Here is a 23060-nt window from a genome sequence, read left to right as displayed (position 1 = left end):
ATAGTTGTAAATTTGATCAGAGAAAAAAGCTAGAACACCCTGCAGCTTTTAAATCACTATTCAGCAATCTGGCTCTGCTGGAGTGAAAGGGTCAAGGGCTCCTCACTCTGAGTGGGCTCCTTCAGGCTCATGGGCTGCACAGCTCTCAGCTCTGTCAGTATCACCACTCAGGGCTGATGTCTGTTGGTGCACAATTTTCTTTTGAAATAATATTAATTTTATCTGGGCATGATCTAAAGCAATGCTCATCTAGCAGAGATCCTGGTCCTGACACAAGGGGATGTTTTTCTGTCTTTCACTTCTTCTCTAAGTTAATCTTTCCATGCTCCTTTCCTCTCTGGCAGTGTATTCAGGTATTTTATGCTGATCTTTCTGTATCTCATATATTGGAACTGGCCTGAAGTTCTGGAGACAGGGGAATATTGTTCACAGAAATTCAAAAACAGGCTAGACCTCAAGCAAATAAACACTAATGAACTAAAAAGACATGAAAGAGCCTCTAGAGAAGTAACAAATACTGAAATGTTGGCAGGCCATAGTAAACCAGGAACATCCTTAATTCCAGAAAATAGCTTAAGATGGAGCTATTTGGCAGAAGCAACAGGGAGAACACTTTCACATGCACTGCTACAGCACTGTACAATTTACTGTATAAAGGGCAAGATGAAGCACTGGTGGAACATGGGATTTCCAATAAAATACTTCCACTAACTTTGGGTTACTCATAGAGAGGATGTGTCCAGTCCAACCCAAGTCACCCCATGCCAAATTGCTTTTCTAATCTACCTTTCCCCTGACTCTGTAAACCTCCTCCAGAAAAGATGCCAGAGACCACCTGCACTCTTCAAAGAGAAAGGGACTGGGATATATCTTGGCTGGTTTTTGTTTTACCAGATTGAGTGACAAACATCAGATATACAAAAGAAATTTAAGAAAAAAGGTCTTTATTGATGTCATGCTCAATATTTCCATAAATCATCATTTATTTAATTCAAACAACTGTAAATTTGACTTATGAAAAAAATATATGTCTCACTATGTCACAGTATTTGTAAGAAAATAAACTTAACAATTTGCTAACTTGGTTTTATTTTCTCAGAAGATTGCAAGGAGCATAGAGTACATTAACTGGGAAAAGGGTAAACAAATAATTCTTCATCAGTTTAACTAAATCATTAAACTTACTTTTTTTGACCTAGCTACCAACTAAAGGAAATATAAAAAGTAGAAATATAAAGATCACCAACAAAACTCTAAAACACAAAATCAAGACCGTACAGTAACTAAGAAGGCACTTCTGGTTTCTGACTCAAGTAACCATTTCCAGTTTTGGCAAAACTCCTCACAACTTGAAGTTAAATCTAAACATACATTTGTCATTGGAACATACAATTCTACCTTTTCAACATTAAATTTTAATGTTTTAAAGCCTTGTCATTAACTTTTGAATCAACAAGCAGACATTTTTATTTCTGCAAGCAGAAGAACTGCAATACCACTGTTTCAGGTTGTTCTCTCAGTCAACTGTCATATGCAAGGCAAAATAGCTTTACAAAGGCACTTTAATGTGGTTCCATCCAAGTAAAATTTGCCAATCTTTTGCAGAGATTTAAATTTTGATTGTTCTATTTGTTACATTTCTATACTGTTCAGGAAAATAAAAATAATGATTTTTTTATACATTCATCTTATTCTAGAATGATGACTAAGTAAACTGACTTCCAGATTGAGCACAGAGCAACCATTAGCCTTCATGAATAATGCTCATTAAAGGAAAATTAATATATTGGACTAAGAAACACCCTTTTAAATAGCTACAAACTGTTTTATTACTAGACATACCCATGATATGATGGTCTTTGGAAATTTCCAAGGAGGTTATGGTTCCATGAGCCAGCAGTAAACAAGAAGGAGTCTCAAGATTTTTTTTGTTTTTATTCTTAATTTACAATCTGCTTTCTGGGAAAAAGCTTTATGGGTCAGGTAGCTGACTCATAACATCTTCAGGAGCCATAAATCATGACAGCTACACTAAGAGAAACCAAGACACAATAATTAGTGATAGCTGTCAGGCTGGCCCACAGCTGCTTTAAAATATTGCATATTGTCCATCCATCAGACACCCCATCCTATACAACATAAAAAAATCTCGTGTTCCCACATTCCTGCTATTAAAAATGTGTTACTCCTGTCCACAACCACATCTCCACCCAAAAGCACAGCCTGCCCTTTCAGCAGGGGCTGCAGTAAGGTGCCCTGTCAGAAGTAGAGCTCCTTGGTGAGCATGGAGACCACGCAGGGGATCTGCTTCTTCTCGCTGAAGCGCGGATCGTCCGACTGCGACTCGAAGTTGGTGGCCACCACGTAGTTGACCCGAGTGAGGATCTGCATGATCTCAAGCTGCTTCCCATGCTCGTTCAGCACAGAGCACAAAGACTGCACAAACCAGGAGCCTCTGCCAGGATTCCTCCAGGAGTAATAACCTGACAGGAAAGACAAGGGAGAAAATACAGGGAGTTGGTTTTGCTCTTTTGTGTGAAAAATTCTGGGCAAAGATTGGCAATGCACACGCTGAAAGCTGAACTCTTAACTGCTGTGTTACACATCCTACTTCATTAAAGCTGAGAATAATGTATATTAACTCTCCAAACCTCACACTGCTTAAGTGCCATTCTATTTTGGCATTAGGGAATCTGCAAGAAGTAAAATGACACAGGTTTCCTTTCTGAGAATAAGTATTGTGCTGTATCTATCCATCCTCTTGCCTTCATCACACATTCAGCACACTAGGACACGGAAGGGCAGGATTCCCAGAACACAGGGAATCCTTTGGCCTTTGCCATCTGTAACCTCCCTTTCCCTCTGCAGCCAGTGTAGAAGGGGTGGATACCCAATGTACACCGAGCCTTTGTGTTTTATCCATCAGTGCACAATGTATCATTGGGGGGGTCCATCTCCAATCCAGTCAGTATGGATGGTGAGTTTTCAGGCTTCCACCCCCATCTTGACCTTCTTTTCCTTACCTGGCACAGTGGAATAAGCAAACAGAAAATCTGCTTCTACTGGGATTTTGTATCTCGGGTTGGCATCTGTCTCCAGGGTGTCATTGGCAGGTCCAGAGTCAGTTTGTATGCCTTCATCAAATTCAGAGCCTCTGCAGGCCTGAAAGCAGAGAATATAAATAGCATGTTTCCAGTAAGCAGAAACAATTATTATTCATCAAAGTTTTTTATTGGATTCAGTTCAAGCAGCATTTTGAATATAGTAAAAGCAGAGATGCAATTCTGGGGGATATCTAATTGTTCAGTGACAAAGTTACTAGCTTACCCTTTGAAAAATATACATCCTGTAAGTAGAGAGAGGCAAAGGTGTTGAGGCTGTGCATCTCAGCTGTCTGTCAACTAGTGCCTCATAAGCACTGGCTTATTCTAACCATGATTAATTTTACCAGTCTAGAGTCATTCTCAGCACCCAATTATTACAAAATGCTGTGTGCAGTGTTTCTTCTGGACAATTTCTTGACAGTGGACTCTGCAGGTGGAGACTCTACATTGTGGACAATGTGGTCTAGTGTTTGACCACTCATTACAAGTATATTGTGTTTTTAATACTTTTCCATTTATCTCTTTGATTCTTAATTTTCTCCTAATGATGGGTTTAGCTAAAGGGCACACTGGGACAATGGTCCTGGTGGGTAATTCTCAGCACTTGGTCAGTAGCTCTGACTGACAGCTCTTGCAAAAGAACAAGTCTGACTGGCTTATATAAGATGGCTGATTGCCTTTATTAAGATAATTTTAAAGTCTATAAAGTAACCATTTCAAAAGTGTAATTAGAAGAAACATCACTTTAGTAGTATGAAGAGTCTAAAAAAGCTTTCACTTTGAGGATGAGGATTAATTGATGGGATAGCCTAGGGAAAACCACATCTGCTGCAACTCTTATATGTAAATAATACTATGTATTATGTAAAAAAAAAAAGAGAATTCAGACCCATGATATGTCAGTTAATGCTGTTTGAAACAGCTGTCTTTAAAAGTTTAACTGATACAATTAATACATTATCTAATAATTGTCTTAACTAGAACAATTAATTACATGTCAATTTAAAATCCAATATAAACTTTTAGGCTACTGAGGGAAAGAAAAGTTTTTCTTTAAGCAGTAATTTGTAGAGAAAGCCTTAATTCAAAGAGACCTGGACAGTATTATTGCCACTGAAAATCATGCACTGTCCTTAGCTCTGCACAGAAGTGAGTTTATCTTTCTGCTTTGAAGTCCACATATTACCAAGAAAAACCATGTAGAAAATTACAATGGTAACATTCTTTACACCTGCGAGTCTCGTATATAAATTATCTTTTAAAAACAAACAATAATTTGACCCATAGACAGCTTCTCTCAACACATTTTTTCACAAACCTCCAGCAACATCCAGTAGTCAAGCTACAGGGTTTTTCTAGGGCAGACAACCAACAGAGCATGTTTTCCCTGCTGCAGCAGTAGGACACTGTATTTACCTTAGGGCTATTACCTGAATGAAAAACAGTTTGGGTTTGCCTATAAGGCTTTTGCACTTGTCTCCTCTGAACAGTGCAGTCAGACTCTTGATAGCCATGGGTCCATCTGTGCCATAGATGAGCCCCTCTTCCCCATGGCTGAGGAGGATACAGGCAAAGCAGGCAGCATCACTGTGGTTCTCCTCAGCAGCTGCAAGGCAAACAATTCTGAGTCAAAAGGAAGACACATTTTAAAGGGAATTATATTTAGCAAGCACATTTTTCAGAAGCTAAATCAACACTGGGCTCCTACTGTCAAGCATGAGAAGGAGTGGATCACCTTTTAAAATGTGGTGAGTACCTTGAGTACAGGGATGCATCCTTCACTGGACTTTGAGTTTAGCCCCCTGGAATCAACACCTGAACTCCTTATCTAATAGGAAGGCTCTTCACCTAATACACAGGACAAGTGCTTCACAAGAACAGCATGCATTTCTGAATTGATGCTGGGGGATGAGGTGGGGAATTAAACCCAGTCCATTCAGAAAAAAAATCCTTTAATACAAAAAACTGTATGTGTGGGGCCTAAGCAATCTGGTCTCCTTTATCCTGCTGTGAGCAGGAAGTAGAATCAGTGACTTCCAAAGGTCTGTTCCCCCCCAAATTATTCTATGATTCTGAATTTCTACCTTTCTTCAGTAATTTTTCCATATCATCACGGCTTCGGTCATGGTGGATATCAACCTCAAAGCCCAAGTTTTTGAAGCTCTTAGCAAGATCTCCAGCATCTTTGTCGGTGCCATTGCGTGTGCCCATTCCTGCCAGAAACAAGGAACATGGTTGACTGCACATTACACAACTCAAAGCGATTCACGTGTTCAAAGGCAAATGTTTAAGTTTATCATTGATAAAATTAAACAACGTCTCAGTGACATGTTTTTAAAACAATCCTTTAGCAGCATTGAGAACAAATTGAGAGATTTTAAAAATAAGGCAATGTTCAGTGTTAACCCATATCTTATCCTGAAAAATGCTGGCGTGCCCCCAGCATCTTGCAACACAGGAGCTCTAAGGATGATCCAGCTCCTTTTGGTTATGCAGTACAACACAAAGCACCCCATGGAAAACCTGCTGAAAAGTGTCCCTGTTATACCCAGTAAAAGGGACTGATACAGAATCTTTGGGGAAAACAACTTACTGTGTTTTCCAAGTGTACAGGAAAAATCCTACAAACCTGATTATAACACAAGTACTTGTCTACCTTGAAACCACATGTGGTCTGGAAAGTTAAATGCAGGAGTGTGAACAGAGCACACCTACAGCTATTAGCTTTTGTAGCTCATGGCTGCAGCTTAGGGACAGAGAATTTATAACATGGGTTGCAGATGCCAAAGTTCAAATTTTAACAACATAGTTTTAAACTCTGGAACAAAGGTTTAGTTTGAAGTTGGTACAGCAAGGAGACATGGTGTTGGAGACATACACTGAAAAGCCACTGTAGCATAAGTGTTAGATAACAGGAAAAGTTTTAGGAACAACTATTTATCAAAAAATATAAAAACATTCATTACAATTCCATGTCCTAAAAAGAGAATACATACTGATTAAAGAATGTATAAAAATTCTATGGTCTGTAATGAGTATCATCAAAGAAAGAACATTACCTGTTTTGTCTTCAAAATTTTTGTTGTTTATAATAATACATTTGCCAACTTTCTTGTAATCCATATTATACTGGAATGTGGGTGTAACAATTCGGTATTGATTACTGAGAGAGGGCTTTGGGGGCTCTTCTTCTCCATTCTTCCTTTTTCTAGGGGAACCAAATGAAATTATTGTTAGTGACCAGTCACATGCACGGCCTATTTACCGTAATCCAAACCACTCGTGCAGCCCTGCCCAACGTTTCTACTTCTCCAATATTTGTTTTCTTCATTTACATTTTGGATTGAGGCAGAAAGACCTTGTGATTTCCTGAAGTGATTATTGTGTGGATGGATTCTGATGAGGTGAAACGACTCTGGAGTGAACTGCAGCCAACAGCAGGACACAGATCCTGACCCAGAGATAAAACAAATGGCCTGCATGAAGTGAGGCTGGCAGCAACCTTTTGCAAACTGTTTTTGGACATATTTTACTTTTACTGTGAGTAATTAATATAAAAACAGACACATCTCCCTCAGCAGCCATTCCAGGAACATGACAATATGCAGTTTACCCAACTGTGTGATTTGTCTACTGTATCACCATCATCCCCAAATTTTGTGCAGATTGAGACTAAGAAGTAGGTAGTTTCTACTGAAAAAGGTTATAGATGTGAATAAGTAATGTATTGATTTGGTCAGCCAAACAGCAGTCTGAATCTATGCAAAGACCCAAGCACATTTCAATGTAATCACTGATACCTGAACTTAGTCAAATAAAACCTAAGAAAAAACAAATCAAGCTATTATAATAATGATGTTAATTGGTTATATTAATAAATCTTGTCTGGTTTTATGACTGTGTACTGATATTTTTGCCATGTACAGGAGTCTTACACTGGATTAGAGAGAGATGCCAAGGGACAGCAGAGACATTACTCACAGATTTAATCTAAATAAATTATGAATCCCATATCAGTTACAGCCAGCATGCACACCTGATGTACAAGCATGAGGAACTCAGCAGTACTTGCTTTTACAGGTGGACTTTTTGGTCCAAGCAGGTGGCTTCAGGTATGGTTAAGATTTCCTCAAGCAAAACTGAAGCCAGTAAGAGCCTATAAGGAGTCTGATTCAATCCCAGAATTACAAACAGCTTTGGAGCCCACTTAAAAACAATGCTCAGGAAAGGGCAGAAGAAGTTATTGGCATCTCTCTTATATGTTCCAGCATCCAGCTTCCAATAGTATTTAGTGCTGATGTCTGAGAGGAAAACATAAACTACTTTCCCAGCACAAAGAACTGTATAATACAGTTTGGTTATAACATTAAATTTTTCCTATAACCTCAATTAATTTAAGTACTTTTGCTATTCTCATTCTGACATCTTCCTAAAGAAATATTAATTTATTTGCTTCAATAATAACCTGTAGACATGAGATTGCTATGAATTGATTAAATGTTGTTTAGGTTTACCTGCCTGATTTAACAATGGTTGTCTTTTAGCTTTAAGTGTCCTCTATTTTATTACTAAAGGACAAGACCAATTGGAATCTATAATAAACCTTCTTTAAATGATTCATCATGTATAAATGCTACTGCAATTCAATTTCAAAACAGCTTCTTATCTTTGAGTGCTGCCACATTCTATTATAAAGGGCCAAATTAAATAGCTGCACCTGGCAGGCTTCCATTACACTCTTTTCACATGTGACCATCTTAATATCATGTCCTCTTTTAGACTTCCCTTAGAGACTGAAAAACAAGATATTGAACCGTATCTACTTGAGGATTATGTCTGGAAATACAGGGAGTTTTCTGAAAAATTGCAAGTATGGATATTACCCCTGCATATGCTTCTTGAGGGCTCTGGAAGCAATAATTAAATATGCCTTGCCTCAAGAAAAAGTCTTAACCAATTCTTCACTAATTCTTTAAAAGAATCAGTCAGAGCTGTATGATGCTGATATTATATTTGACTTTCAAAGAGAGTTTGGATTCTTATTTTAACCTAAAATTCCTCCATCACCAGACAGCTCTTTGTGAAAGACAGAAAAAGAAATTTCAGAACAACAAATAAACCACTCAGGTCCATGAAGAGGCATCTCCTCAGCCCACAGGTTCCAGTTTCTACAGATTTATCTGGCTTCAGTGATTTCCTGAAAAAGTCATTCAAACAACAGTGGCTGTTACAGACAACAGGATATTTCCAAGGGGATTTCAGAAATGCACACATTTCTGTTTATGTCCAAACTGTGAACAGCTCTCAACACTCAGGGATGGACCCATTTGAGCAGTAACAAGTTTGCACTGTCTGCTCTTCTAAACTGCTGGAAGTGACCTAATCCAGCCCAGAAATGAGGCAGCCCCATCATCCCCCAAAAAGCCCCCTGAGAACAGCAGCAAGGGTTACGTGGCACAGCAATGTAGCCACGCAACTTCTCTGAAACCACCTCACTCCCAAGTGCAATAGCTTGCACTCATTCATGCAGAAATACTCGTGAGCTTAAGGGATGCAATTCCTGCTGCTGGAATTCTCAGGAGCAGCCAGAAGCTCTGTGCCAGTCAATGGCAAAGGCCACAGAGAAGCCCTGGCAGCTCAATTCCCCATTCCCTTCCACAGGACACTGTGGTTTTACTCTCATGATTCCTCCCAAGCTGAACAGGTTAATGAGAGCCCCAAAAAACCCACAGCATGGTCATGCCTATCACTTCCTTACTGGCAGACAATAAAATGTTCCAGAAATCTTTTGGCATCAGTCCCAGCTGAATAAATAAGGGAGCAAAGGGTGTGGATTACACTGAGCCTGGACCTGCAGTCCAGACAAGATTCCTGTGCCAACACAGCACAATATGGGAACTGGACAACACTGACAGTACAATGTCCAACATTTCAGACCTAACAAGCTAAATCAGACCTTGTAATGATAACTAATAAAGTTATCAATAAGTAATAATCAGGCCTTAAGGGAAATCTCCTGTCAGTGACAGGCAGACTTATGACTGAAAGCTCAAATCTTTTTTTCTGATCTTTGAATGAGACACCGGCTAGTATAAATGCTTACTGCTGTTCTTACTAAGCTTTCTAATTACTGTATTCTCCAAAAGGGTTTCCACAAATTAGTTATATGCTGCTATAAAATGTTTTAGACTATGTGCCCTCTGCTTTCTTTCTGCTTCTCTGACATCTAGCATCTTTAATTTCCCTCTTTTGGGATTCAAACTTGCCTGAACTAAACAGAAAGTTGAATTTCATGACTGTTCACTCCTTCTTCAGGTCTTAATTACAGCTGTGCCATTATTCCTCACACCATCAGTGGTCACTGATCCTTCCCTTATACAAAAATATTCACCCCATTATTGCCATTCATGTATTTCATGTTTTCTCCCTTTGGTCAAAAGTTCAGAAAAACTGAAACTCCACTCTGGCACTCTCATATAGCTTGCACATTTTCACCCTCACTGTGTCTCCAAATCCAGGTCTCAGCCTTGCCAACTGCATATTTGGGAATGTGATTTCATCAAGGCTAGACTCAGTCAGTATCAACCCTGAGAAAATCATTATTATCAACTTCTCACTTTTCAAATATAAAACTAAAGTTATCTATTCTATTTATCATTTTGTAACTGAACTTTTAAATAGCATGAGTGGCTAAAATTCTGCCAAACTCAATGGAGATACCTCCCTTGCACAAACAGTGGACATGATCACAGAAAGGATGCTACTTATCACAACAAACCTTCTTTTCTCTTATACTTGGAATAAATTATTGTTTCAATACGGTTCAAGATTTAAGCATAAAAATATCACCAACAACATTTAACTATACCTGAAGATTATTTAGAAAAAATAAAGCAGTGTCTCTTGGCAGCTGTGATTGTCTCTCCTTTGACTTCCTTTCTACTGGCACCTTCCTCAGCCCCTGCTGCTGCCATATATCAGTGTGACATACCAACATATTGAGAATCTATGTGCAGGACAAAGGCTTCCTTGAGCATTGTCTTTATTCATCTAATATTCATCAACTCCTCTGCCTGGCTATTTAAGTGACCTTTTTCAGGGAGAGTTGTTCAAAATAAACTCTAAAAATGGTATTACAGAGGGATATCTGCATTTTTAAAACAGATACAGTCCCCTTCTCTCCCAGCAAAATCAGGGCCTTTTGTTGCACTGAAAAATGTAAGCAGATAAAAAAATTTCTACAATTCTATACTATTTAATTTAAGAGAGCTGACATTCAGAGTTGGGTGGAAAAGGCCACACTGATTCCATTCAGTTCTCTTTGAAGTAAACCCACAAAAAGAGAGAACTGTGTCTTACTCTGCTCTATGCAGTTCAGTAAACTTTGCCTTTCCTTGATAAGGAATATCTCAAAACATTGAGAGTTTTACTCTGGCTTCCTTCTTTTATACAATGTGCAACACAATTTTTGAATAACTGATAACGCGTTTCCAATAAAAAGAAAATTTGCCCTTGAAAACATGGTGTCTTTGCAAAACACAACACTTCAGGACACCTTCTGGAGTCCAAAAGCTTTTCTGGCACTGGTGAATAGTTTTATTCTAGTTTCTGTCACATTCTCACATTCAGTTGAGTCTGGGCAGGATTAGAGCAAGGGACAGTACAAACATTCTCAGGTAATCCACTGACACCCACCAGAACTTTCACACACTCGAGTGCTGTGGGATGAAAGGTGTCTTAAACTGCAATGCTCTTTAATCTATTACAAACCACTGAGATGTTTCCCTTAGGACTTTTGACATTTGGGGACATACAGGCTTTTGACATTTGGGAACATACAGGCTTCATTGGAATAAGTTTCCCACTAAGTTCCAGTACTGTGGAGTGCATGGGACAATGCATTAGTTCTGAGGCCTCTAAAGAAACTTACACAGCCTATATTGCTGATTTATTTTTATGCAGTTTGTGTAGCTGTGTTGCCCTCTCTGCCTAAAATCTCCCACTCTCTTTCCATTGCTGCATGAACAATATAAATTATGTTTGTGACTGCTGCTCATCACAAATGCTGTTTGCTCTCCAGGGGAAAAATCCTGGACTGGACTTATTTATTTAAAAAGGCAGTGAAAGGATAGGCAGAAAACAATGAAAATGCAAATACAATTGTGTTTGAATTCACAAGGCATCACTAAGCTATGTGCAGTAAAACTGAGTGTGCTGGAGATCAATTTAGATTTATTCATTAGAAAAAAAATGAACAGGAAACAGAATTTATAAACTAGCCAAAGCAAGGTTCAATATTTTGTTCTATGTTTCTACCTTAGCCTCAATAATAAGTGGTCTAAGGTGGGCTTCATAATTCATACTTTTGATGCTTTCTGATGATCATGCATTAGGATCTCCTATTCCTACATAAACTTCTCTTTAAACTAACAGCTTTAATACTTTTATTCAGCTTTAATACCTTTATGTCACTGTATTTAATACACCTCTAATTACTGTACACTCTCCCAACTTTGAATTTTTTTTTATCTTGAACCCTGTGGGCAGTATCAGGCAAAAAACACTTGTTAAACCTGACTAGAGCTTTTTAGATCTTGAGTTCTCTGAGCCACACTCTTTGTTCTTTGTCAGATCTGCTTTGGTAGTGTCACACAGATTTAGAACTGCATGCAAATAACATATTAATCCTGTTGCCTTTTCCCATTAATATTGCATCAGGTTGGCAGAAAAGCAGCATTTCTGGACAAGAACAATGTGTCACTACTTGAATTGTCTCTCATAAAAATGAATATTCCTTTACTGTCAAAAATCAGAAAGCATAAATTACATGGGATATAGACTAAACCAAATACTAAAACTGTATTACAGTGAATTTGAAAGTGCATACTCAGGCTTGCAAATTATTTGCCAGGAGAGAACTGAAAGAAAAAGCTTAATAGCTGAAACAGAAGTCTCCTGAGGAAAAAGGGGCAATGCTAAGTGTATAGGAGGAAGTTCAAGCAAGCATTGCATACTTTCAATTTCCCTATTAGCAAACATTATCAAAGAACTGCTGACTTTCACAGATGAGCACCAACAAAATCACCAGTCTTTAGAAAGTTATTTTAAAATATATTCCAGATAGATGTCAAAAGAAAACTAAAAAAAAAAATTCTAATATTAAAGTCAGGATATTTTCCACACAATAGAAAATCTTCATTTAGCACAGAGAAAAAATGATCCTACAAAACTGCACACAGAAGTTTCCCAAAAAGCATTTAAACATTATTTCACCTACATTGCTTACCATGGCACACAGATGTCTTACACAAAAGGCATGAAAACTGACAGCTGCAATTTAGAATAGCAAACATAAACACAATACCACACACAAAAAAACAGTGTTCCTAGATTTCTGCTCCCTGTCAGGATCTTGTTTCATCTGTTAAAGAAAATAAAAATTTCAGTGAAACAAGCTAAGCTGCTAATACTGGAGTCTGAAGTTCATATTTATTGATGATACATGGAGTCTGTGCTGCCCTTGCCTATTTATATATTGCTTTGCTGAGATGTCTGAACTTTGAAAGTAATTTTTGGGAATGGGTGGAATAAAGGGGAATGGCCAGTGTGGCTCATGGAACACCACAGCCCCAAGGACTGCTCAGGCAATAAAATATTGACTGTACATGCTCTCAAGAACAGGGCCATAGGAATTAATCAGCCTGCAGTATCTTTTTGAACTGCTCATTAGTTCATGACTTCTTAAGGGCATCTCTGGACTCAGACTGTCAGCTGACTAAACAAAGAAAGTTTGAAAGCCAACAGAGGCAAAGCCTTTTCTTTGAATTAACCTGAAGGTAGGAACCTACTAGGACAGTACCCCTTGTTCATCTGGAAAGTCGTGTCACAGGCCCTTCAAATAATGGTAAACACAGCAATTTTGAACAGAAAATACTGCTGTAGCAGTATCAAAAGAAAGGAGTTAGGTAAACAATGTGATTATTTCCTTGAACTTATCAAGATAATACTAGAGCTGGGAAGGACTTAAGCTATCATTAAAAAAATTCTTTCCAAGATTGGACTGAGTTCATTCATCCAAAAAAAAAAAAAAGTCATACTAAAAAAGTCCTTTTATTCTTGATATGACACATGAAAGAGTACTAGAACAGATTTCACAGAAAATTTGCAAAATAAACTGCTTCAATTTACTTAAAGAAATCCTGGCATTTCCCTAAATTTCTTAATACCACATCCAAGAGTACAACACAGAATAAAATCTCTTTATTAAGACCATATGCTAGCTATGCTTTGCCCAATTAACTTGATGAAAGGTATTAAACAAACCAAAATGAGTTGTGCTTCTGCTGTTGAGTAACTTTGGGAAAGTAACCCCCTATTTCTTGGTCTCAGTCCTTCCATCACAAAATGAAGTCTACACAAAGGTATTTCACAAAGCAATTGCAGATCACGTGGCTGTAGGGAGGGGGAGGGTAGTACAAATCCTGATGCCCCATGTCCCAGACAACTGAGCCCATCTCAGGGGCAATCCTGGGCCCTGTGCTCCAGCAAGGAGCTTGGACCAGATGAGCCACTGTGGTCCCTTCCAACCTGACCCACTCTGGGATTCTGTCCAGTAATAGTTTTAAACTAGAACACTTCCCAAATTCATGTTTTGTCCAAGATGTTTGTGTCTAGAGTGTGTGGGTTAGCTTACTGACAGGTGCCTCCTGGAAAGAAAATGCATGGAACAAACCATCCTTACTGTAAAGTCATTGCTTACATTCTTATTGTAAACATCCACTATGAGGGTTTACAGCGCATCTCAGTCCAGAAAAAATTCCTGACTTTGATTATTACACATTAGTTTCCTTGAAGACAGAACAATGCTAGTGCCTGTATGACTATTTACCAGCAATTTGAAACACTGAATACATTTTCAATACCTCATTAAAAGACATTTTTCAGACCCCAGGCTACTCTTGTAGCTTTTTTGTCCCATTTTAGTTTCAGATCCATCTCCAATTAGGAGAGAGAATCTCCTCTAAAAGCCTGGAAAACTGAGAAACTCAGTCCAAGACAACTCACAATAAAATGCAAGGCTTGAGCTGTTTGAAAGAATAAGCCTCAGACTACAGCTTCTGGCATACTTTGTAAATGTCTTTTGAAGTTCTGATAGTTAATCTAAATATGCCTCCCTGTCTTTTTAAGTATGTGTTAGTGATGGCCTTAACTAATTCAAATCAAAACCACAACTGCAATTTAATTTATTCTATACAAATGAAGCAGACCAAGTGCATTGGGACTAAGCCAGCTGCACTTTGGACAAGAAGTTTCAACAGACAAATATCTAATACTGTTCACATTTCACAACAGTTAAAGAAAGACAAAACTAAAAGGAAAGAAACAGGTAGCAGTGCCCTAGTTTTCTGCACTTAATATTTTAGGGATCACTTACAACCCACATGACAATTTTGTGGTGTGATGCCTGTAAAACAGAGTTCTAAACTCTCAATCATCACTTTGTAATTGAGATTCAGCTTCCCAATTAGCTGCATGATATCTGCCATGCAGGCCTCACAATATTGTATGCAACATAATAGCCAAAAAACATTCAAAAGGTGAATTTTTACAAATGAAGAATTTTGCTTGCTGAAAGGCTTTCTGCTCATTTCTAGAAAACCTGCACATCCATACCTTCCATGGGTGTTCTGGAAACTGAAAACTTGCATGATCATACCCTAGGCAGCACTATGTACACAGGGAACTGACAATTATATGCAAAAAAAAGATGAAAGTTCTTTTACCTTTCATAGGTACTCAGAGAAATTAACAGGTACATATGGATTGCTTGGAAAATGACTCAAAATAAAGCAAACCCTCCAAACACTAATGCTCAGAGAACACTCTGGCAAGGATTAGCAATTGCAAAATGCCAGTGGAGCTAGGATTAGCTAAACTGAACTGTTTTAGGGTACAAACTCATGATTTTTCCAAACAGGTGCCAGAGAAGGAAGGAGGTGATAACATTCTACAGTACCTTGGCTCATCATCAAACGGTACTCCACACTGCATCTGAAAACAGCTTCAGCCTGTCCTCAGGAGCAAGTCTGGTGTTCTCTGGCAATGCTAGGAGCCCACCATGCTCGGGGCTGCATTGCAGAGAGAGCAGGATGCTCTGTGAGCTCGGGGCCAGCATTCGCCTGTGTCAGCGCTGGCTGGCGCTGGACTGTTCTGCTCTGTGGGGCCATTCAAACCCCGAGCCATCACCCTGCCAGCTGAGGTCATGCAGCCCCAGCTACCTCTGCTGACCAGCAGAAAACACCCTCCCATCACTCATTCTATCTCTGCTCCTGTGTAAGAGCACAGGAAAGTAGATTTTGAGATGGAGGTGGGACAGCAGACTTCACTTCGTGATCTGTCCCTTCTGCCAAAACCTGATCCACCATTGCTGCAATATTTACACAATGAATGTTTCTAGCACAATAATGCAAATTAACATGCATAGTTTACAAAGCCTCTCTATACTTTAACTAATACAAGTTCCTACACATTTACCCTCCAACAGATTTATTATAAATTTGGCTTAAATTTGTTTGGATTGCTCTGAAAGCTTAAATGTCACACTACAAAATAGCTGTCCTCCAAATTCTGTATGATCCAGCCCGGAGCTGGTTGTAATGAAGGAAATAAATTACTACACTAATTACAAAAAGTAATTAGGATACTTGACTGTGATTAACTCAGATACAGTTCCTGGATAACCAAGTGTTTGCTGTACTTCACATTAAAAAGGCTCCAAGGAGACTGGAAACAAATATTGACTGTGAATCAATGAGTTCTTGTAATATAGACTAAATTCTATTTCAAGATACTTGGGCTTTTCCTATGAGGTAAATGCAGTAAACATCCAAGGGAAAGTACAAGCACTGGCCACAGTTTCCACCCATTGTTAAATACTCCTGCAGTGTTCTCCAGAAGCTGAGTTCCAGATCTAACAAAAATTGCTGTAACAAAACAACCACAACAAAACCTCCAAACCACAGACACACACACACATTCACATATACACAAAAAAGCCTCACCAAACTCCCCAAACAAACAAACAAAACAAAACCATAACAAACCAAAACCACCTCTGACTTTTGAAGGAGTAATAAAAATGAAACATCCCTGTTTTCTTTGTTACAATTTCTTAATTATCTTTGCAGGAAGTTTTCCAGACTATAAATTACTTCTGAAATTCTATGTTTGGTGCTTTCAGGTGAACACAAACAATTGATATTTACCTTGTGCTAAGCAGAAAATGCAAACTCCAAACAAACTTAAAATTATATTGCAACAGATTTTGGAGCTGTGACAGTAAAAGGAAAGATCATCACCCATTTACAGGACAAACTAAGGCCCACAGGGACTTCCTTAGAGACATTAAGGAAACATGAGGCTGAAACAGGACGTCAGCTCAGACATTTGAGCTGCAGCCCAGAACATAACTTCAGATAATGATTCATCAGCTGTTAGTTGCTTTAAAGTAGCTTGCTATTTTTAGTCTATCTATGGATAAAAGAGATACTTTTCTTAGCAATATTTATTTTGAAAGGTCTATTACATTCTGACACTGAAAAATGTGTAACAGAATGGACAACTCTGGAGAACATATGTATCTGCATCAGTGTGAAGCTGTTCTCCATAAAAGCTCTACCTGAAAAGCAGCTTCTTTTACAAATCAATATAAAATAAGCTGTTGGTAATCCCCATACAGGCACTTATGGGCTGGACTTGATGATCCTTGTGGGTCTCATCCAATTCAGAATGAATGTGATGCTGTGAAAAGTGGATGGAAAATAGATCCCCAAAAGACAGAGGAACAATAGGAAAGCTTAACTGAAAGAAAGACAACTTCCTGAACCTGTTACAACTCCAACCTGAGGTTCAGCTGAGGATGAATCTCAAAAATGAGTATTTATTCTTTGAAGGACAAGGTTATTTATGTTGAGAAATACGGCTGTACTGAGACAAGGGTCATGAAGTTAAAACAGAAAGCCTTTGGTAACATCTTTGCTTCCTCACTTTGATGTCCTACAACCCAAATAAACACTGGACACATGAAAAGAAAAGCTATATACCCATGAATCTTTTTCATCTAAATACCAATTTACAAACCTGGAAGATATCTTAACTATATAACTATCACAACCATTGAACTACAGAAGGTGAGATGCACACTGGCATTTCAAAGTCTCAAACTTTAAAGTGGTGTGACTTGACAGAAATAAGTACCTTACAGATATTTTGGATTTGCAGTGTTAAACAGCTAAAATATTCTTGGTGACTACATGCCCCATAAAAAGTATGAAATTTCTCAGTGGAGTTTTCTTACAATCCATTTAATGTGTCTGCACTGAGGGCTTGTACACACTTTTATTTGTAACTAAGTGTTTGTAAAGATTTTTGAATAGATATTTAAACTGTGTTTTCTGTTTCCAGATGAGAAGTGGAATATTGACTATAAAACAACACAGTAGGGCTGGAGCAGATAAAAGTAACCAGATGACAAATGGTTCTATACAATTAAATTTGATTAAAACTGGTGCCTAGATACTACTAAAAACAAAACTCTTCTGCACTGTTCCTTCACTGAAGCCCACAAACAGTCAGGATTTTTGACAATGCAAATGCAAGTCTACCAAGCCTTGGGAATTTCTGGATGCAGCTTTAAAAAAAACCCAACTTTATTAGGATTAAGAGAAATCTAAGATCTACTTAACACAGTGTAATTTTATTCCATTTCATGTTACATTAACTTTCCTGGATGCTAAAATGCATTTGCTGCTATCAATCTCCCTAATGGAGGTCCCCAATAAAACACAAAAGATACCAAATTAAGATATTAAATCATTCTGTGGAGAAAACAAGACTATATTTAAATCCTTGAAAGTGTAAAAAGAGCACACATAGCATAGTAAAAAACCCCAAACTCGTACAGGAAAAATTCTATTAGTTGGCTAAAAAAATAAATTACACATTTGAAATCCTTAGCTGAATCTTTATTTAAACGTGTTTTAAACTATTTTTGGTGCACAGCCTTGCCAGAACGTGCAAGGCTGTGCACTAATAATGTGCCTGTGCACCATTTGCTTTCTGGAACAGAACTTTGTGCTCAACTGCAGCACAGCCGATTTTTTATTCTTTTCACAGTACACAAAATTAATCCCCTCCTGCCATCTAGTGGCTACATAAAAACCCGGCTGGCACATTTAATCCAAAATTTCTTCCAACTCTTTTCCCACTGGACAGTTTTTCTCACCAACATTAGCACTTTTCCAAAGAGAAGGAAATGTGTAGAAGATAATTCCCCTAAATTGCTGAGATGTCTGAAGAATCTGCCCATCCTGGCTTGTTCTGAGCCTCGTGGCCTCCTTGGTACAGCAGCCCCACAGACTTCTCAGAGAGAAATATCTGTAGTGAGTAAGATTTTACTTTACTTCTAGTTGCTGCTGTGACAGGGCAGATCTCCAGTCACAGCCAGAGAGAGGCAAACTGGAGCTGGGAAGCTACTGGAAACAGCTGGTCTTTCTGCACAGCTTTCAACTTGGCTTCTCTCTGCCCTGTTCTCACAAATTAAAATCAATGTGCTTATGTAACATCACAAGTTCCTTGTTTTCCTATTGAACTTATGTTAAGCCATAGTACATGAAATGCAGTGAAGAATTTCACTGAGAGAACTGCACAATGGTAAAGACTGGGTGGATAAAACAAATAAAAAGGGACAATAAAATCATAGTCACTCTAAAGCTTTCTGGACACCTTATTTAAGATCTATTTCTTCATGCTGCCAAAATGAAGCTTTGGCAATCAAGAAAGAGTCCCAGCAGTCCAAGTACAAGTATATCTAGCCTGATATCTGGTACTGACTAGGAATGAAGAAAGCAAGCAAAAGAAATTGGATACAGAATATATTCTCACAGAGATGTGACTTAGCAACATCTTCACCAAGGATGTTAACATCTGGGATTTACTTCCACACATACATCTAATCTCTTCTGAATTCACCTAAGATCTCGACACCTGCATATCCCCTGGCTACAGTGACATCCTGCACTTTGTTAAAATTACATCTTAACACTTGCTTTAAACCTACTGCATGAACTTTTCATTGCATGTCTCCAAAATTCCCTGTGAGGCACAAAGAGTGATCATTCTCTCTTCATTTTCTCCTTTATCACAATCATAGTTTAGATCAGATCCCATTTTCCTTTATCCTCTCACATTCCTCCCCTATCTTCCTTCAGACCAAGGACTTTTAGTTTCTGTAGGACAAATACCTTAATTGTCAAGCACCTCATTCCTCTTTAAGAAATCACTACTTTCTTCAAGAAACTCTATTGGATTTCTCAAAATTCTCTCAATTACCTCATACTTAATCTTGTAATTTTTTACTTCTAAAGAAAAATATTGCAAATTGCATCTTCAAGGATCTCCCAAAAGATGAATATGTCAAACTGATGATTTGCCAAATTACTTGAAAAATTTCTTATTGAAAAAGTCATAGAAATGCTGATTATTGCCTTTTCTTTGGCAATTATTAACTTTGAGTTGCATAATTTAGTAATAGTATTAGCATATCACCTCTTATGAAAAAGACCAAATCAAATATCAAAACACACATTTTATAAAGTTGAAAAGAAACCTTTGAAAAAATATTTGACAAGATTTGGAAACAAATGTTACATTAGTCTATTTGTTAAAATTAATAATACACATACACATCATGAAACTTATTTGAGGAATGATAAAATGAGACAAAGTACAGTGATTTGCTTAACAGCACATCAGAAGTCTTCTAAGACTAATGCATCTTCACTTCTCTCACAAATTTGTTACCCCTATTAAACTCATAGAATAAACAGCAAAATTAAAAGTATATTAGCCATGTACTCTCTGAATTACACTGCTCACTTTAATGTATATTTCCAATAGTAAAAAAAATCAAAACCTCTCTGTAAATGCATTAGACTTTGCATCAAATATCTCTTGCAAAATCTCACTAAATCCAATGTGAAGCAGCCATTTGCTGACATTCAACAGTATTTCTAAACTTTGCATGTTCATTTTTCATCTTTTGCATTTCCAATCACATTTATCCAGTGTTTTCAGAAGTACAGATGAGCAGTAAATAGTCCTTGCTTCCCACTGCTTTAATGAAAGCAAGCTTATGCTTCAGTGAGACTGCTATGCTTTAAAATGAAAGGCTTTTAATGTGTTCTGTGAGGGGTTACAGCTCTAGACTTGGTGAGGCTTCTTTGTGCTACAACCTAGATGGCACATCCAGGCTTTAAAGTAACTTAGACAGTCAGCAGGGATTCCAGTGATGCTGGAGATTAGCTGAGCTGAGTGCAGTAAAATAGATAATTAATGGCATATTCAATTCCCAGCCCCACCAAAGGTCAATGTTTAAGATGTGGGACTGTAATTGATGCTAAATGAACTTGGTGGTCTCTTAGCTGCCAAATAAAACTTATGGGAGATATTATAGGTTTCCCTATAGAGGATATTAGAAAGACATGCTTTAAGGTACAGATAAGATACATTAAATTCATACAACATACACCATCTTTCCATCCCTCCATCAATAACATTGTGGACATGGCAAACTGAACAACAAATCAAGCCTTTTTATGTTTTTTTGTTAAAAGGGTACCATGGCAGCTGATACAACAACAAAAACAGGAGTATAAGTAGGAACTTACTTTCCAAAAAGTGAGAACCTGCTGCTTCTGTCTGGCCTTGCATCAACTGCATCACAGCCATTTTCATCATCTCCCTCTCCAGCAGGGAGATCACCATGCTCATCCTCTGACATCTACAAATGAAAGTACAAGAATGTAAGAGTTCCTCAGTGAGCACTGACATTTTAGAAATACTTTTGTGAACCAGATTGTTTGTGGTCTGGTTTACAGAAGATACATGTGAGGGTTTTAGTGAGTTTTATTGTACAATACTTCCTGAAGAGAGTGGCTACAGATTTCTGGTCCTGAGTTGCTGTGGCATTGCACATGTTCAGCCATCTCTGTTTTCTTGTGTCAGTTACCAAAAGGAACTTGTCTGACATCACTCTCAAATATGCAGATTACAACAAAATCAAAATTAATTCTATGGTGAAAGATCACAGAATCATAGAATACAATCATAAAGTAGAAGCAGAATATTCTGAGTTGTAAGGGACTCCCTGGGATCATCAAAGTCCAACACCTGGCCTGTACAGGGTAGTCCCAAGTACCTGCCATGCGCCCAAGTGAGCTGTCCCCATCACACAAGTAATTCCCAGATACTCTCCCATGGTCTGGAAAAAAGCATGTTGGGATGAAAGCAAGGGCTCCAGCGTTTTCATTTCCATATACATAGTCAGACTGTCTGTAAGTGAAAGAGTCCTGTGCGTTTCCTATGGGTGGTTTTAATTTCATCACTAAGCAGTGGGCAAAGCACAGCAGAACAGCGCCCGCTCGGCAAGAGAGCTCAGGGTGGGATGCACGGAAACATCTGGTCTCTGCTTCCAGACTTTCATCAAGAAATTAGCACTGATTCCTGCGCCTTTCCCACAGTTAGGCAGATTAGATTTACTTTTATCACCCATTTACTGAGAAGAGCACACGTTTACATCGAAAACCACCCCGGACACTTGGCAGCAGCAGCAGCAGCTCAGAGCCACCAGTGGCTCCACGGCGGCACCACCCAGCCAGGGAGAAGGGCACTGGCAGAGCTTTGGGCGCTCTCCCAGAGTAAGAGCAGCTCCCCAGGCCGAGTCTAGCCTCGGCTTTGGCAAACACACCCACACACCCACACACCCACACAAAGAGCAAGCGGAGCGCGCAGGCCGCGGTGCCGGGGAGCGGCGCGGGGGCCGCCCGGGCAGCGGAACGCAGCGAGGAACGGGCACCGAGGGGGGAAAGCAGGGCAGGGGGCCGGGCAGCGGGCCTGGGGGCGGCAGGGGCAGGGGAAAGGCCGGGAAGGGCCCGGGGCTTGCCTTCGTTCAGGGTCCAGCCGCGCGGGAGCGAAAGCGAAACTTAAAGCAAGACTTAAAGCGAAAGAGGCAGGCGGTGCTCCCGGGGCGGCGCCGGGGCGGGGCGGCTCCCCTGGCGTGTCCCCATCCACATCCCTGACCCCTGTCCCGTCCCCATCCCTGACCCTTGTTCACATTCCCGTCCCTGTCCCTGTCCCGTCCCCATCCCTGTCCCGTCCCCATCCCTGACCCTTGCTCCCGTCCCCATCCCTGTCCCTGTCCCGTCCCCATCCCTGTCCCATCCCCATCTCTGACCCTTGCTCCCGTCCCCATCCCTGTCCCTGTCCCCGTCCATCCCCCCCGGCAGAGGGTCTCGGGCGCAGCCCCGGGCCCCCCTCGCTCCCCAGGCAATGACAGGCACATCACAGCGAAACCGAAATTACCACTTTTTAATGGCTGTGCTCCGGCACACCCCCGCCAAAGAAGAGTCGAAAGTTTCATGGTGACACGAGATTGTCTAGATCTAAGGAAATTTTCCCCCTTATATAAACTTCAGTGGCATTTTCTTATCCTCCCAATTATTGTGCGTGTTGCATCTCTGCTAATTACGGTATCCCACTGTGCAGCCCTAGCATCAGGCCCAGCGGTCCAGTACGTGGACTGAAGATTGGCACAGTCTTGCTAATTACTCCTGGATGCAGGCTCCAATCCTGCAAAATCATACACCTACCCAGCGGTGCATGGTGTTTAACATTCACTACCTGAAGAGATTTACATCAAAGAGACATTTTTCAGTGTAACTGCCTCCTAATTGGCACAAAACACAGGCATGGTAACAAACAGGCTTTTGCTCCCTGGCAGGTCAGTGCCTCCATGTGATGCAGGAGCTCTTGCCGGGTGCCTGCACGCTGCTGCTGGGACTGCTCCCTGCTCCCTGGGATTGTGCCCGTGGCTCCTGGCTGGATGCGTAGCCAGAGTTT

General features: G+C 39.5%; 1 protein-coding gene across 1 annotated transcript; it reads right to left on the bottom strand.

The window, feature by feature from the left end:
• Positions 1–927: 927 nt before the first annotated feature.
• Positions 928–22204, bottom strand: CASP7 (caspase 7). Its single transcript, XM_059851987.1, has 7 exons — positions 22105–22204; positions 20831–20943; positions 6164–6312; positions 5189–5317; positions 4535–4710; positions 3024–3162; positions 928–2483 (listed from the first exon to the last, which is right to left on the bottom strand). Exons 2-7 carry the CDS (start codon positions 20941–20943, stop codon positions 2260–2262), a joined length of 930 nt encoding a protein of 309 aa, XP_059707970.1. The 5' UTR covers positions 22105–22204; the 3' UTR covers positions 928–2259.
• Positions 22205–23060: the final 856 nt, after the last annotated feature.

Source organism: Haemorhous mexicanus, chromosome 7, assembly GCF_027477595.1.
Source record: "Haemorhous mexicanus isolate bHaeMex1 chromosome 7, bHaeMex1.pri, whole genome shotgun sequence".
NCBI classification, from domain to species: domain Eukaryota; kingdom Metazoa; phylum Chordata; class Aves; order Passeriformes; family Fringillidae; genus Haemorhous; species Haemorhous mexicanus.
This window is presented reverse-complemented; position numbering and strand designations above follow the sequence as displayed.

Coding starts and splice junctions, on each gene's coding strand:
- CASP7 (XM_059851987.1), bottom strand. CDS start 20,943: ATGTCAGAGGATGAGCATGGTGATCTCCCTGCTGGAGAGGGAGATGAT. Junction 4,711..5,188: donor GGAAAAATTACTGAAGAAAG/GTAGAAATTCAG, acceptor TTTGCCTTGCAG/CTGCTGAGGAGAACCACAGT. Junction 3,163..4,534: donor CCAAACTGTTTTTCATTCAG/GTAATAGCCCTA, acceptor CTCTGCTTTCAG/GCCTGCAGAGGCTCTGAATT.